Source organism: Saccoglossus kowalevskii, chromosome 8 (genome assembly GCF_978046115.1).
Source record: "Saccoglossus kowalevskii chromosome 8, keSacKowa6.1, whole genome shotgun sequence".
NCBI lineage: Eukaryota > Metazoa > Hemichordata > Enteropneusta > Harrimaniidae > Saccoglossus > Saccoglossus kowalevskii.
The window spans coordinates 6796108-6811822 of record NC_140648.1 but is presented as its reverse complement, the minus strand read 5'-3'; the positions used below and the strand labels follow the sequence as shown (position 1 = coordinate 6811822).

The window sequence follows — 15715 nt, the reverse complement described above, 5'->3', positions numbered from 1 at the left end:
TCATGTTTCGAGTTTTTTTAATATGCAATTGGTATGCTGGAGTCTTTTACAGGCATTCTGAGAATCATTCGGACTGTCAGTTAGTAAAAAGAAATCCTTGTTGTTTCTCTATAGTTTTGATCGTATTTTGTCCTAAAATCCTCCCAATTTGTGAAAGTTAATAAAATTGGAATCATTGTGTGTGAGATGATTCACCGAAAATGTGACACGACCATGTACACACTCTTAAATGATTGGACTCCTAAATTGTAACGAAATGTATGGTAATTAAAACAAAATTAGCATGTGACGATGGTAAAATAAATGCACCACAGCTGCTTCTACAAACACGTTGTTTTATTCCCCGTCATATCGACTCAACTGAACATCACCTCAATCAGGTCTACTATACAATAGTTCTAAACAAGTACAGATTGTTCACTGGTAGAAGATATATAGTTATGAATTCTTGCTACCCCAACTTAAAAACAAACATAATATATTCGATATACTGAAACAAATCATAACACACTCGTGATGATGTATTTTTGCACGTATTTTGAAAGTTAAAAAGTTTAATAACATTATGGCATTTCCAAGAGCAAGTATAATGTCCAGAAATTCACTCCAAATAACTTATCCTTGTAAAACTATGAAAATGTGAGCGTATACTTCGCGGGAAAAAACAAACCAACATTACTTGTTACGTCATACATAAATCACGTCGTCCTCCGAAGGAGGGAATATCACATTTGATGATATAGAGTGTCCACCTAGTGAGGTCATTGTCAAATCGTTTTCACGATTTTGTTCTTGTTCTGAGACTTGTTCGAATTCTCGTCTCTTCACCGTCAATCCGACAGACGGACGTTTTAGACTCTCTTTGTGTTTTACAATCCTTTGTTTAAATATTTTCATTTCATTCGGTAGATTCGACCAGGTGTGGTCCTCCCCTAAAAGTATTTCGGTGGAAGATGAGACGTCATTGATATTCTCACTACTTTTAATTATTTCTTTATCGTGTGTTATTGTATTCGAATCGATACACTCGCCATTTCGATGGGAATTAGATGTATTCGATATGTCGTACCCGTCACAGTGGGTCAACTGTGAAAAATATTTCCTTTGTAATTTATCAGGCAAATCATGTTCCACAACAGATATTGTTCTGGGTATCGTATTCTCGTGTACAAAATGATGAGCAGTCATTTGAGAACTTCTGTCTCGGTGGACCCAGTGTTCTGTTTGTTTCACATCCAGCTTTTGAAATTCGTCGAACATTTTACGGACGTTGTTGATTAAGATCCAATCAACCCCCGTATTCACAGTGCCATCAGGGGGCGATTTTGAGTCTGATCTTCGATGAACACATGATCTGGTGGATGAAAAAAATCGTTAATTGTTACAAAAGTTAGAAAATCTTCAAATGCTGATGGTGTATACTATAACATCTACATTGCTTCAAAACTGATTCTAAAACTGACAACAATATACTACAAGAATCTCAAGTTACCTTTTAATTAGTGCAACATTGGCATGAAATATACATGACATTATGTGAAATACATGACATCATTGGTACTTGATTGAGAAAACACTCGGGGCAAAATCTCAGTAAATAAACAACACAACAGAATGTATACATACATTTGAACCTTGCAATGATTTAACCTGAACTGAATAAAAATAAGTTTTGTTCTGCAATTCAAATATAATTCCTGTGTATGTATAATGAAAATTACGCAGACTCACGTTGAATTACCTTTTTTTTTAAATTAAGTCAGACACATGGGTACAAAGTAGCATATTCTGATAGACATTATACATATTATTGTTGAAAAGTCATAGGCTTTATCAATACATTGAAATAGGTGTAATAACTGCATCATCATTTCTAAGTTGGTTAATAACATGTCAAATAGACCACATGTAATCCAGGTTCGTACTATGTAAACAGCAATAGGCTTGCCAGAGAAGTCAATATTACACATGTGACCTCTGACACAGTAACACAGTATAGACTACATAAATGTTCTACGAAGTAATAAAACCGAAACTGGGTATGGACATGTCTACGCATCCACAGCCAATGTGAAGACTGTCCCCGATTGGCTACCAAATTCAAACACCTAACAGTTACACCAATCAGAGAGCTTGTTTGTTGAAAGTTTTTTTTTGACGTATCAAATTCTGCATTGTATATATGCTTAGACTAAATTTTGTATCAACTTTTGTCATACACAATTTTTCAGGTACAGTAACATTTACGGAATTAAAAGTTCTCTCCTCCCAATTGTAAGTTCAGAAAGAATTGACATGTGATAGAAAATTTGAACACGTACAATTGAAAAAAATAAATATACATTATATTTACTTTTTAAAGTAACTGTTAAAATCATGTAAAATGTACCACGTATCGAATTTATTTAAGCCATAAATCCACTCAATACTATTCGTTCTGTAATTCAGTTGTCGACAACTAGTTTATTTATAGCTTGTTTTTCTTTTTACCAATGAGTCATTCACACACACACGCTGGCTATCTTATATATCACTGTGGTAAAGTTTACCTGCAGGCATTGCCCATCCTCTGCAAGCAGCGTAATCAACAGGTGATACAACTAACAATTGGTGTTCAGTAGTAATGGAATTCAACAAAAGAACTGGATGGCAAGCTTGCGTTTAAGAACTAGATAAGAACTTTTCCAGCCTGCAATAAAAACAATATGCCATTTATTCTAAGTCTTAAAACACATGTAATACGATTTCACGAAACGTCCCAAGTACACACATCGTATAATTGAATGTTATTTTTAGTTTTTAATTCATAAAGTAATGTTATTTTGACCTAAATTCGGATATATTCAGAATCGGCGGCATCATCCTTGCCTAAATCATGTGCTTGCGTATGTTTACACCGCGGATGTCAAGTTAATATTAACGAAGTACACGTTGTTTGCACTGGTTCAGCAACACCGGACGCTCTACGGATAAACCTACCTTTTTGTCCAACTCTCAGCGGAAATAGACAATATTCTTTAAAATTATCGGCGACGGGTTACAGAACTGAAATATAATGCGAAATTCAAATTCTTCGAGGAGGAAATGTAACAGATACAACACCATACGTCCCGTGACGAGAATGAACTAGTTTGCATCACGTGACACATGACGTCATGGTGGAATACGAGTAGATCAATAAAGAAGTGTTTACGAGTCATGCTTGTCATAGTTTTGTTGTCATGCACTCTGCGATGTCCTATGTCGCACCATCACTTTATTTGGGGTTAAAGACTTTGGATCTTTAATCGCATGATTTCTTAATTGCCATTTATATCTGTGTAAGGTATAACCTTTTGTTAGATCATGTGATGAGATGGTATTGCACAACGCGACACGGTGACTGTTGGTGTGTCATCTTTGGAGATAAGGTCACACACCGGCGAGACTGAGACGACTCGATGATAGTTGTCAGGTAACCCGGTTTAACGAGATAATCAATGAATCACACACGGCCTATCGGATAGCAGTGATCGTGTTGGTGTGCAGAATAAACTGGAAATGACGTCATATTTTCCACACTGGTATACCAGCTCACCAGTTGTTTACAATGTTTCCCAGACCAAATAATGCAATATGAATTGTTTTATATAACAGGCAACAACTTAGATATTAGCCAACAAACAAACAATCAAAATTAAGAGAGTAATAAAAACAATTTTACTGTATAACGGAAACAGATGAATCCTGTTTAAATTTTAAAAACTAAAAATGTCAATAATATTATGTGTCGTTCCAAGAAAAATGAAAAAATAGTATGCAAGTGCAATGATTGTTGTATGCACATTAGAACGTTCTAGTGTTTTATTAACCAAAAACTTAGTTGTGTGAAAAACATTTTAGTACACATATCATAATTAAATGCATTCGCCAACATATCAATATCAACACTATCAATACTATGTATCCTTCCATATTGCATCGTTATAAATATGTAGCTCACTTTACTTGCAAATATAACCATTACATGTCGTATAATAATTAGAAAATGATAGTAAGTAACCATAGTTCTTTGTAATTATATAATATAATCAAATTATTAATATATCTATCAAACTGATTAATATAATCCAACTATTCAGTCAACGTACCATTTTCAATGATAGATATGTTTTAATAGTAGTGAATAAAATAACGTTGTATTTGCTAAAATTAATTTTAAGATGTCATCTAGCACACCAGAGTTAACTGAAACTATTATGAAGGGTACTGCATGCGAGTGTGAGTAGATACGTTAACACACTAGTATATCTCACCGCACTAAGAAGTCTCGACCATTATGATCTAACTCGATATATGTATGTACATTTTTCATTAGAGACAGCAAGTTGATATCATCTACGATTCTACCATCTTAATATAAAGTGTCATATAGTGTCATTTAATGGCGAGAAGGTATATAAGGAGTTATTATCGTCTTAGTTGAGGGCGCCACTCATATGCACAAATCTGGTCATTTCCTTTTTTTGTACAAGCATAACATTTACAAAGATTGAGAAATTGACAACATTTAAGGGTCACCGTACATAAATTAGAAACAGATATGATGGAGAGGAGAAAGCATGTGCATCTATACTAGTATGTTGATACCATGTTGTAACTTTTAAAGTATGTCGTTCAATATTTCACAATTTTGGTCTTACTAAAATCGTAAATGTATATAGAAGCAAAGAACAAAGTATGATGCACACAATGGATCGAATGGCAAAGACGATGATGCATAATTTACCACTCTAAATCATGTGACATTGGCCAAGCTGGGTTCGAACCATTACTTTCGTATTGTTAGTCAGTATATGAAAGGGTATCCTATGAGGTGCAAATGCAATGTTTGGATGAATACATTCGTCATCACGTGATATGCACGTGACATTGTCGTGGTATAACTGAAGTCGTTAATCGCACCCATTGGTCGTTCCCTTTCGATGCGATGAAACATCATTCGGCCGTAGGCCACGTTACAAGGCGCTTGCACCATGGCTACTTGTGTGATTAACTAAGTGATTAATTCAGTTTACTAATATTAAAGTAATTAGTTATGAAATTATTTTAATACCAACGAATCAGATTGCATTACATGATTGTAAAATGTTGGATAAATCACACAGTCATATAATATACTACACATTTCCCCCTAAATTACATTATTTCAGATTGTAGGTGATTTATTTTTCATTAAATCGGTGAATTTAACGGTTCATGGCGAATTACAACAATATCTTGACATGCGCAGTAGATGGCTTCTCAGATGTTGAAATTAAGATAAACAGTGCATGTCGTTTTTAATTCCTTGACAAATATAAAAAATGTATTAAACCACCCTTCTCTCAAACATAATATCTTCATATCCTCTTATAACTCATAAATTATAACAATTATTATTTTCTAAGAGCAATGTAACTTCTCAGTATAATGATGAGATTCCGGGAATACATATATAAGCCATATAAAAGTTGAACATGTAAACATCATACAATTTAAATCAGTTGAAATATTAAAATATTCATTCGTATAAAATATTCATAGATGTTATGGTCAAAAATTAATAGGTGTTTCTATGGTAACATTTGTTATCTAGTGCTTCACTAAAACAGAGCAAGGTCGACGGATAAAACGATTTTATAGCAATATATTTAGTATAATTACATCATTGTTACGTCAGAGCTATGCAAATATAAGGCACTCATGAATTAATCGTACAAACCATTTAGTTTCCATATACATTTTAAGAAATAGCTTAGTGTAATTTTCAAATTCAATCTCATTTCGAAAACGGTGGTGAATCGCGTTCAAGGTGTTTGTTGTGTTTTGTTTTCCGGGTAGTATAAATAAGTCAATATCGGAACTAATGAACAATTGAAGTTGAAGCGGAAAGCAGCAATTACACCACTATGTATTGTAATATCACGTTGCATTTCCCTTATTCTTTTAATGAGTGTCAATTGTGAAAGCAAACGCGAACACGAAACAATCAACACCAGACCAACGTTATATATCGTCAAGCTTACGTGCGGTCATGCGTAAAAAGTGTCGTTGTCGGTGGCAATGTTTCTAAGGCATACTGTCGACGCAAACACACAAGCTGGCAGTAAATATCAATAATAATATAGATAGTCTCTCTTCAAACTCTAATCCACATTATGCTATCGATTTCGATCTGCCCGGCTTCTCGTCGCGCTGTTCCCTGCCTTCCGCGACAACCGTTGCTGCTCTCTTGACCTCGGTATGCTTCTTGTAAGAAACATTGTTAATATGTGTCCATGTTCCCATGTTTTGTTTGGGCATATTGGCGACGTTGTTTTCGTATACCCAAGAAGCCCGTGGATTATATCCTCCTGTGTCTCTTAGTCGTTTCACGTTATCGATATGTGTCCACTGTTGGTTCTGCATTAAAACGTAGCCTGCAGCATTGAACTTGCGTCGACCGCTGCTCACAGGAACGTACCTAGAACAAAATATTGACAGTCAGAGAGAACATTTTCGAAAACGACATTATAATAATCTAAAAATATATTGCAAGATATATCTGATCTCAAAACAAAAACAATGCGATTTACAAATCTCGTTCATTCGTGTACACTGGTAGTTCGTGTGAGCGATATATAATTGCGATAATAATATTGAAATATGATAACCATACGTCATGTTCTATTCACAAGGTTCGATGAAATGTTCACTGTAATTTTATATATTTTAAAAAAACGGTTAATATGTAAATTATAAATACTCACATGACCAGGTACGAAGGGGTTTGTCATTTGAAATTGGAACGGGGGAGGTATCACAAATATTGAAAATATACGAAAAAATAATAATCACGTTTTTTCTCATTCTATTACATTATGCCATTATCGTAATTATACCATTATCGTATGTTATATCTTCACGCATTGCGCTGTTCCCCGCAAATCATCCTGTCTCTCGTTTTGATTTGGGTATTCCCTACGCATACTACCGGGTAATAATGTGATTACACATCTGCTAAAGGTCAAATGTACACTGTCCTCAGTACGAGGCACGGCCTCACATCTCCTTTATACGTGTTAAACATTGAAAGAAATAACATACACGTTTTATAAATGTTTTATCTGAACAAAACTTGTTTAGGTATATCTGAGTAGATTTTCCAAATGCCTAGAATGAATTAAGCAATTTTCTTGAATTAATCAAGCAATGCAACGGTGACAGTTAAAGGTGAAGTTAAGCTTTCAGCACGTAAACACGGCCGATGAGTGTATTAAAAACCTTTTATCGCATCTTAATATTTGGATGGTGAGAGAGAGAGAGGTGAGAAACCACTTTATATCGTTTATACCGCGTGTTAATGATACCAGCACACTTTATGTTCGACATCCTGATAATAACAAACTTTATGAAAGCAAGTAAAAAGTAGTTCAGTGTAGTGTAGTGCAGTGCAGTGTAGTGTAGTGTAGTGTAGTATAGTGTAGTACAGTGCAGTACAGTGCAGTGTAGTGTAGTGTAGTGTAGTGTAGTGCGGATCGGAGGGTACTCTGTTTTGTTGTCTACTGTAATGCAATATAGTGTAGTGCAGTACGTTGTAGTGTAGTGCATCACAGCGCAGCGCGGCCCCGGAGTAGTTTGATCCAGTGCATAGTGTAGTAATTCGAATTCGTAGTTCGTCTTTTACCTGAGTTTTATTGTAATGGTTATAAATCATCCAAATATCATTCACAGTGAGAAATCGATATACAAATTATTCAGCGCACATATCATTGTAAATCTTATATAAGATTAGCGATGTGAAATGGGACAGGCACGAAGCTGTATAGTTTATCTAACGTAAATTCCAGTTCAACTAATGAAAAGTTGATCATAGTGACGAAGAAAGCGATATTCCATTACTCACCCGACTTCCGAACCTTTGTAACCAGTGTTGTGTTTTACTTTGTTACATTCATTACTGAAAGATATTCCTGTTTTATCTTTCGGTGGCTCCACAACAGATTCATATTCGGGAATTGAATCGTAAACTTCGATGTAATTCAATCCAGTCTCAGTTTCTGAAAATGTCACAGCCTCTGAGTCCCTATCACACACATCCTCTTTCAGCGGTGTCATGGCAACCCATGGATCACTACCTCTTCTAGGATGGATAGCATCGGCATCGATTTTTAACATCTTTATTTGCCTTTCTTGACTCTTTTGTCTCGTTACTCTCCTCAATTCGGTAACTGATTCTGCCCTTTCGAAAGAACGTTTCAAAACCCAAACAGAAAAAATAAAGCAAATCACTGAAGCACACCCAACGACGAAGAGGATATATCCGATACCTCTTACAATAGGATGTTTCCATGGTATCTCAAGAAATGCCATCCATATTCCAACTGGGAGTGTGCAGATTGCCACAGCTAACGTTATGATAACTATTATCACCTTGGAATCCATATCCGTCACTAATGCTATTCAAGACATTATACGAACTTTGCTGAAGATTGGAAACATAACAGCAAAGGAAAAACAATAATCTATGAACATAAACAAAATTTGTGATTATTCAAGAATACATTAAAAGAAAACCTGTTTGAACAAGTTATTCGGTGAGCACCAATAATACATTGCTACTCAATATTGACAGAGAGATTCATCCATGGAAGGTCGTCGTATAGTCGTGTCATTTGGGGTCACGTGATCTATGCTAGATTGCATTGAAGTAGTATACTATGTTGTATCAATCTACACCAAATTGACATTCATTTTAAAACAAATTTACAACTCACCAAAATGAGGTTAATTATAGTGATATATTGTATAATTTGAAACCATTGGTATATAATTAAGTCTACATCATTGACCGAACGCACACAATCAAAACAAACGTATGCTATTTTTGTATTAACCCTCACCTTGCCAACTCCATGTACTTTTACATTGACTTGACCAGATACGGGTTAACCAAACCGTCAGATAGTCGTGAAATGTGTAATAGGCATAAGCGGATAAATCTAAACTATTAAAACCTTACCTTTGTTGACTTGCATGTAAATATCAGCCATGTGATAGGTAAGCCCGTTTGTTTGAGCGCATCTGTTTACTATTAAGTCCAAAGTTCAGAATCAAGATGTATAAGTTAGACAGTTGTCACTGTATTATATCGACACTTCAAACAAAGAATTTTAAATCGTATTGTGTGTTTAATTAGAACATGGCGGCGGAGTAAATTAGTTGAATCACTGTAACTACTTTTTGACTACCATCGTTAGGATCAATGTGACTGTTTCATGATTGAATAATTACGGCTGACTGTGATCAATATTGGTGGGATCAATGTGAATGTTTATTCATTGAAATATTATGGGTGACTAAATTAACATTGGCTGAATCGACGTAACTGCTTGTTGATTAAATCATTCTGTATAGGAGACTAAGATTAATATTGGTCAAATCATTGTGACTGCTTGTCGACTGGATTATTATGGGCGACTGATATTAATATTGGCCAAATCAATGCGGCTGCTTGTTGATTGAATTATTATGGGCGACTGATATTAATATTGGTCAAATCAATTTGGCTGCTTGTTGATTGAATTATTATGGGCAACTGATATTAATATTGGTCAAATCAATGTGACTGCTTGTCGATTGAATTATTATGGGCGACTGATATTAATATTGGCCAAATTAATGTGACAGCTTGTTGATTGAATTATTATGGGCAACTGATATTAATATTGGTCAAATCAATGCGGCTGCCTGTTGATTGAATTATTATGGGTGACTGATATTAATATTGGTCAAATCAATGCGGCTGCTTGTTGATTGAATTATTATGGGCAACTGATATTAATATTGGTCAAATCAATGTGACAGCTTGTTGATTAAGTTATTATGGGCGACTGATATTAATATTGGTCAAATCAATGTGACTGCTTGTTGATTGAATTATTATGGGCAACTGATATTAATATTGGCCAAATTAATGTGACTGCTTGTTGATTAAATTATTATGGGCGACTGATATTAATATTGGTCAAATCAATACGGCTGCTTGTTGATTGAATTATTATGGGTGACTGATATTAATATTGGTCAAATCAATATGACTGCTTGTTGATTGAATTATTATAGGCAACTGATATTAATATTGGTCAAATTAATGTGGCTGCTTGTTGATTGAATTATTATGGGCAACTGATATTAATATTGGTCAAATCAATATGACTGCTTGTCGATTGAATTATTATGGGTGACTGATATTAATATTGGTCAAATCAATGCGGCTGCTTGTTGATTGAATTATTATGGGTGACTGATATTAATATTGGTCAAATCAATATGACTGCTTGTCGATTGAATTATTATGGGTGACTGATATTAATATTGGTCAAATCGATGCGGCTGCTTGTTGATTGAATTATTATGGGCAACTGATATTAATATTGGTCAAATCAATATGACTGCTTGTCGATTGAATTATTATGGGTGACTGATATTAATATTGGTCAAATCAATGCGGCTGCTTGTTGATTAAATTATTATGGGCAACTGATATTAATATTGGTCAAATCAATATGACTGCTTGTTGATTGAATTATTATAGGCAACTGATATTAATATTGGTCAAATTAATGTGGCTGCTTGTTGATTGAATTATTATGGGCAACTGATATTAATATTGGTCAAATCAATATGACTGCTTGTCGATTGAATTATTATGGGTGACTGATATTAATATTGGTCAAATCAATGCGGCTGCTTGTTGATTGAATTATTATGGGTGACTGATATTAATATTGGTCAAATCAATATGACTGCTTGTCGATTGAATTATTATGGGTGACTGATATTAATATTGGTCAAATCGATGCGGCTGCTTGTTGATTGAATTATTATGGGCAACTGATATTAATATTGGTCAAATCAATATGACTGCTTGTCGATTGAATTATTATGGGTGACTGATATTAATATTGGTCAAATCAATGCGGTTGCTTGTTGATTGAATTATTATGGGTGACTAATATTAATATTGGTCAAATCAATGTGACTGCTTGTTGATTAAATTATTATGGGCGACTGATATTAATATTGGTCAAATCAATGCGGCTGCTTGTTGATTGAATTATTATGGGCGACTGATATTAATATTGGTCAAATCAATGCGGCTGCTTGTTGATTGAATTATTATGGGCGACTGATATTAATGTTGGTCAAATCAATGTGACTGCTTGTTGATTGAATTATTACGGGCAACTGATATTAATATTGGTCAAATCAATATGACTGCTTGTCGATTGAATTATTATGGGTGACTGATATTAATATTGGTCAAATCAATGCGGCTGCTTGTTGATTGAATTATTATGGGCAACTGATATTAATATTGGTCAAATCAATATGACTGCTTGTCGATTGAATTATTATGGGTGACTGATATTAATATTGGTCAAATCAATATGACTGCTTGTCGATTGAATTATTATGGGTGACTGATATTAATATTGGTCAAATCAATGCGGCTGCTTGTTGATTGAATTATTATGGGTGACTGATATTAATATTGGTCAAATCAATGTGACTGCTTGTTGATTAAATTATTATTGAATTATTATGGGTGAGTGAGATTAATATTAGTGGAATCAATGCGACTGCTTGTTGATTAGTCATTTTGAATGAATAAAATGTATATTTATTTGAATTATGCCATGATATTGAGCTTTTTATGCTGATTGTGTCCAATGGGGAAACTTAACCGATTTCATAGAAAAGCTTTCCAGTTGCTGTAGAACAAGACAATTCGTTCATAATCGTTCATAAAAGTTATAAATGCAAAATCCATAGCAGCCATGTCTGAATCTTGGCTCAAAATTGTTCTTATTGTCGCAACCAGATGAGCATTCACACGAAAATATAATCGTCCGTATCAAGCGGAAAACCTCCTGGAAATGTTATGATAATCCATTCTTACGTTTGTGAGTAAACTACAAATTTTCACAAAAATCATGTTACCGTGGAAACTGTATACACATCTGCTCCCAGTTTTTCATGAGAATCCTCTCGATTATAAATAAAGATACCACGTGCATATTAATTTGGACCACGATAGTTGAAAGTGTTTATTGCCTCAATCATGCAATTCAATCTCAAATTAAATATAGGTAACGCCTATGAGTTTTTGCGTTGTTTTTTTCAATTCAATTACTTCCATGCATAGGAAATATATTAGTATTCTATACGGCCAGTGCCCATTATGGTGTTGTGATTTCAACTGTCATTCGAAATTTCTTCAACATTTAAACATGTGTTCATGCCTTCGTGAAGCGGAGTGTGAAGTCTGTCCGAGTTGTATAGACAACTGACTGTGCTGCCGGCACACCAGCTGATTAAACGAGCGTTGACACACCAGCTAATTTACTGAGATGGCGACATCCTGTCCAGGCGCTGACATACATACAACAAATAAGCCACATCGTCAGTCTGGTTTATGTGTGTGTATCAAATTGAGTGTGCTTCGAATGAAATTGAAGCTGAGTGATAGATAAATGCATGACACTTTAATAACAAATAGCAATGATGGTATTTTACGAGAGAGTGGATTTCATATTTCCGCAAGAGTGCCGCGCCGTGGAAGTACCAGTCGTACTGCAAGAATTACGCATAATATTAATGTTCGTTTAATATAGGGTGAGAGGAATTCTGTTTTAAAATCTGGGCGTTCTGAATGCAGCTGAGAATAGCACAGAATCGGCGAACTTCTTTGTAAGGAGTCCGCTCAAACCCTGGTGGCAGCATTTGTTTTTTATTATTCGGGAATGCTTACGCGGAATTCGCATTTCCTAATATGGTTGGATGAAAATATCCCGTAAAATAACACAAAATTGCGGCACGCTGTAACTTATGGCGTTACGGAGACGGGTGTATAATAATACTATAATATATCCGACACTCGAGTGTTTCACACAACCAAATGTTATTAACAGTGCTGCCTATGGAGAAATCAAATACAAGGCTTTAATTCCATGTAGTCCAAGAACAAATCAGAGACTCTATGCAGCTATTATTATTATTATTATTATTATTATTATTATTATTATTATTATTATTATTGCAAATTAAAATATTCAAACTAAAACTTCAGTTCAACATTTAGGTATTTACTCGTATATCGACCATCGCGGAGCAAATTTTTAAGCGAATACAAGGTAAAAAATATTTTCAAATTTTCTGAAGACATCAATTCATTTTGAATATGCAGTAACTGCATGGTATTAGTTAATGACAAAGTCACTTAATTCAATGTTTGTGCCTTGAAGATATTAGGCGAAGAAACTATTATTTTTGTTCTTCCAATCAGCCACTTTAAGTCTTGATATTGGCCTTAGGCCTGGCTAATAACTATATTATTGATGTGACCTGAAAATGTTTATGATACAGCATATTTATGAAGATTGTGCATAATTATCCAACGACACAAGCAATAAAGAAAATAGGTCAATATTTTCAACATTGTCGGTAATTTTTATGTTCTAGAATATATTTTAACTTGTTGCCAATATATGCCACCCCCTATTTTTGTAGAGACTGTTACACGACCAATTTACATTAAGGTATATATAGACTACTGTAATGTAACATACGATGGAATCTGCCTGGAAAAAGCAAGATTTAACAATGAGTTATAAAAATACACTCAGACAAAGACAATACACAGAACCTCTACCCATCGCACACAAGTCCAATTACACTCCTCTATTTAAAGTTCATCTTTGATATAAAAAAAACGTAATAATAATTACAAAGAGACAGTCTGAGAGTAAAACTATTGGAATCTTACTCTGGATGTTAGTAGATAACGCACAGTATATAGGGTTAATGGGTTCATTATAAGACGCACTCAAGTAGTCTATAATTGCACAGATCGAGGATCATGTTCCACGATTTTCTCCCGCGGATTTTATGGGCAGAAATGTGAAACCATAGGACTAATTAATTTTCCTGATTCCAAACTACTTTACCTACATAAACTATATCTCTATAACAATCTGATTAATATGCATGGATGGTACTGTGAGAAGCTGTCATGAATGATTTATTAATATTTATTCAAATTAACTTAAATTGCATATTTATTTTATCATATTATAGTGGATTGCTACTGGAAGTCCTACAAAAAATATTTAAATGTGAACAGGTAATTTTCAGTATTTACAAAACGAACGTTGGAGACCTTAAACATCTTCTTCGTATGTCGCTCATCATGAGAAAAGTCTCAACATGTGTATCGAACAAAATATTATATTCCATCAGCTAAAATACAATAATACCATGTATCGCTTTACAAACGTTTTTCTGTCAAAACAGTACTATTATTCTGATTTCTGGCGTGAAACTTATAACGCCAAAGAACTATACACTGACTTACAATACAAAGTATGGTTACAATGGTTTCCTATTTTCGACTTGAGTCAATGCCAATGAATTCTGATGCTTTATTTACATAACAACATATCTTATCACATATGCGTTACTGCTTGTGCCACCAGGGGCGTTTATGGTGTTCTGAAGTGGATTATGTCTGAGTCGGATTAAAGGATCTAAAGTTTAAAGATATAGTATTAACATTTTCCGATAAATTATGCAATCATTTCCATCTCAACATAATATAACTGATAAACCACATTTTCCAGTTTAAAATAATACATTGTATACATGCTGTACACATTATATTATACATTTGTGTGGTTTATAATGTGAAGAAGACAAATAAATTAATTAATGTGACATAACAATGTGCCATCAACCATTTAAGCATGTAAGAGCCAATTAAATCAGTCAATATTTGAATTGTGTTTGGCAACATATGCAAAGGTGAAGGAAATTGGATGATGATGTTGTTGACTGTGTATAATATTGAGTAATAATAACATAGTTAGATCCAGGACATCAATACATTGATAATATAAAATTTATTATGCTAAATACATACAGCGCTAATTGAAACTAGTCATGCAGTATATCTATAATTAACGTTGTTTTTAATTCTCCAGTATAAATATTTACTCGCCAGTTGTATGATCAATTACATCCCAACTGAGAACACGCTGTGGTACAGTACATGCAAATGAAGCATTCCCCAATCCTTTCATTATATGTATAAGATAACCCAGGTATCTGTACATATAAAATATTAAAGATAATAATGCCCATGCGATTTCAAAGAAGGGGTCTACCATGGACAAATGATGGTCCCTACAGATATAACTTTAAATCTAAATCGTCTGAATACACTTTTGATACTAAATTCTGATGAATGTTTGACGTAACTATCACCATGGACACTAAAATAAATTATACATTAGTGACTAGTATGGCGAATTCTAAAAAAAGATGGTGCGTGATATTTTGAGTAAGAATTTTTGTTTTACTTTTGAAAGAAATGGCCTATTTGTTATGCCGCATTGGAATTGAGAAAAATCTCTTCTTTTGTTGAAAGATGATAATATTTATGAGAACAAAAAACAAAAATAAAGAAGTAAATATTGATGTCGTACAACCCATAGATGACAAATAGATCGTACAACCCATAGATGACAAATAGATCGTACAACCCATAGATGACATATAGATCGTACAACCCATAGATGACATATAGATCGTACAACCCATAGATGACAAATAGATCGTACAATCCATAGATGACAAATAGATCGTACAACCC

General features: G+C 34.1%; 1 protein-coding gene across 1 annotated transcript; it reads right to left on the bottom strand.

Moving 5' to 3' along the window:
* Positions 1-315: 315 nt before the first annotated feature.
* On the bottom strand, positions 316-3117 carry LOC144343806 (uncharacterized). Its single transcript, XM_078006216.2, has 3 exons — positions 2980-3117; positions 2550-2689; positions 316-1354 (listed from the first exon to the last, which is right to left on the bottom strand). The coding sequence occupies exons 2-3, from the start codon at positions 2564-2566 to the stop codon at positions 688-690; spliced, it is 684 nt and encodes a 227-aa protein (XP_077862342.2). The 5' UTR covers positions 2567-2689; positions 2980-3117; the 3' UTR covers positions 316-687.
* Positions 3118-15715: the final 12598 nt, after the last annotated feature.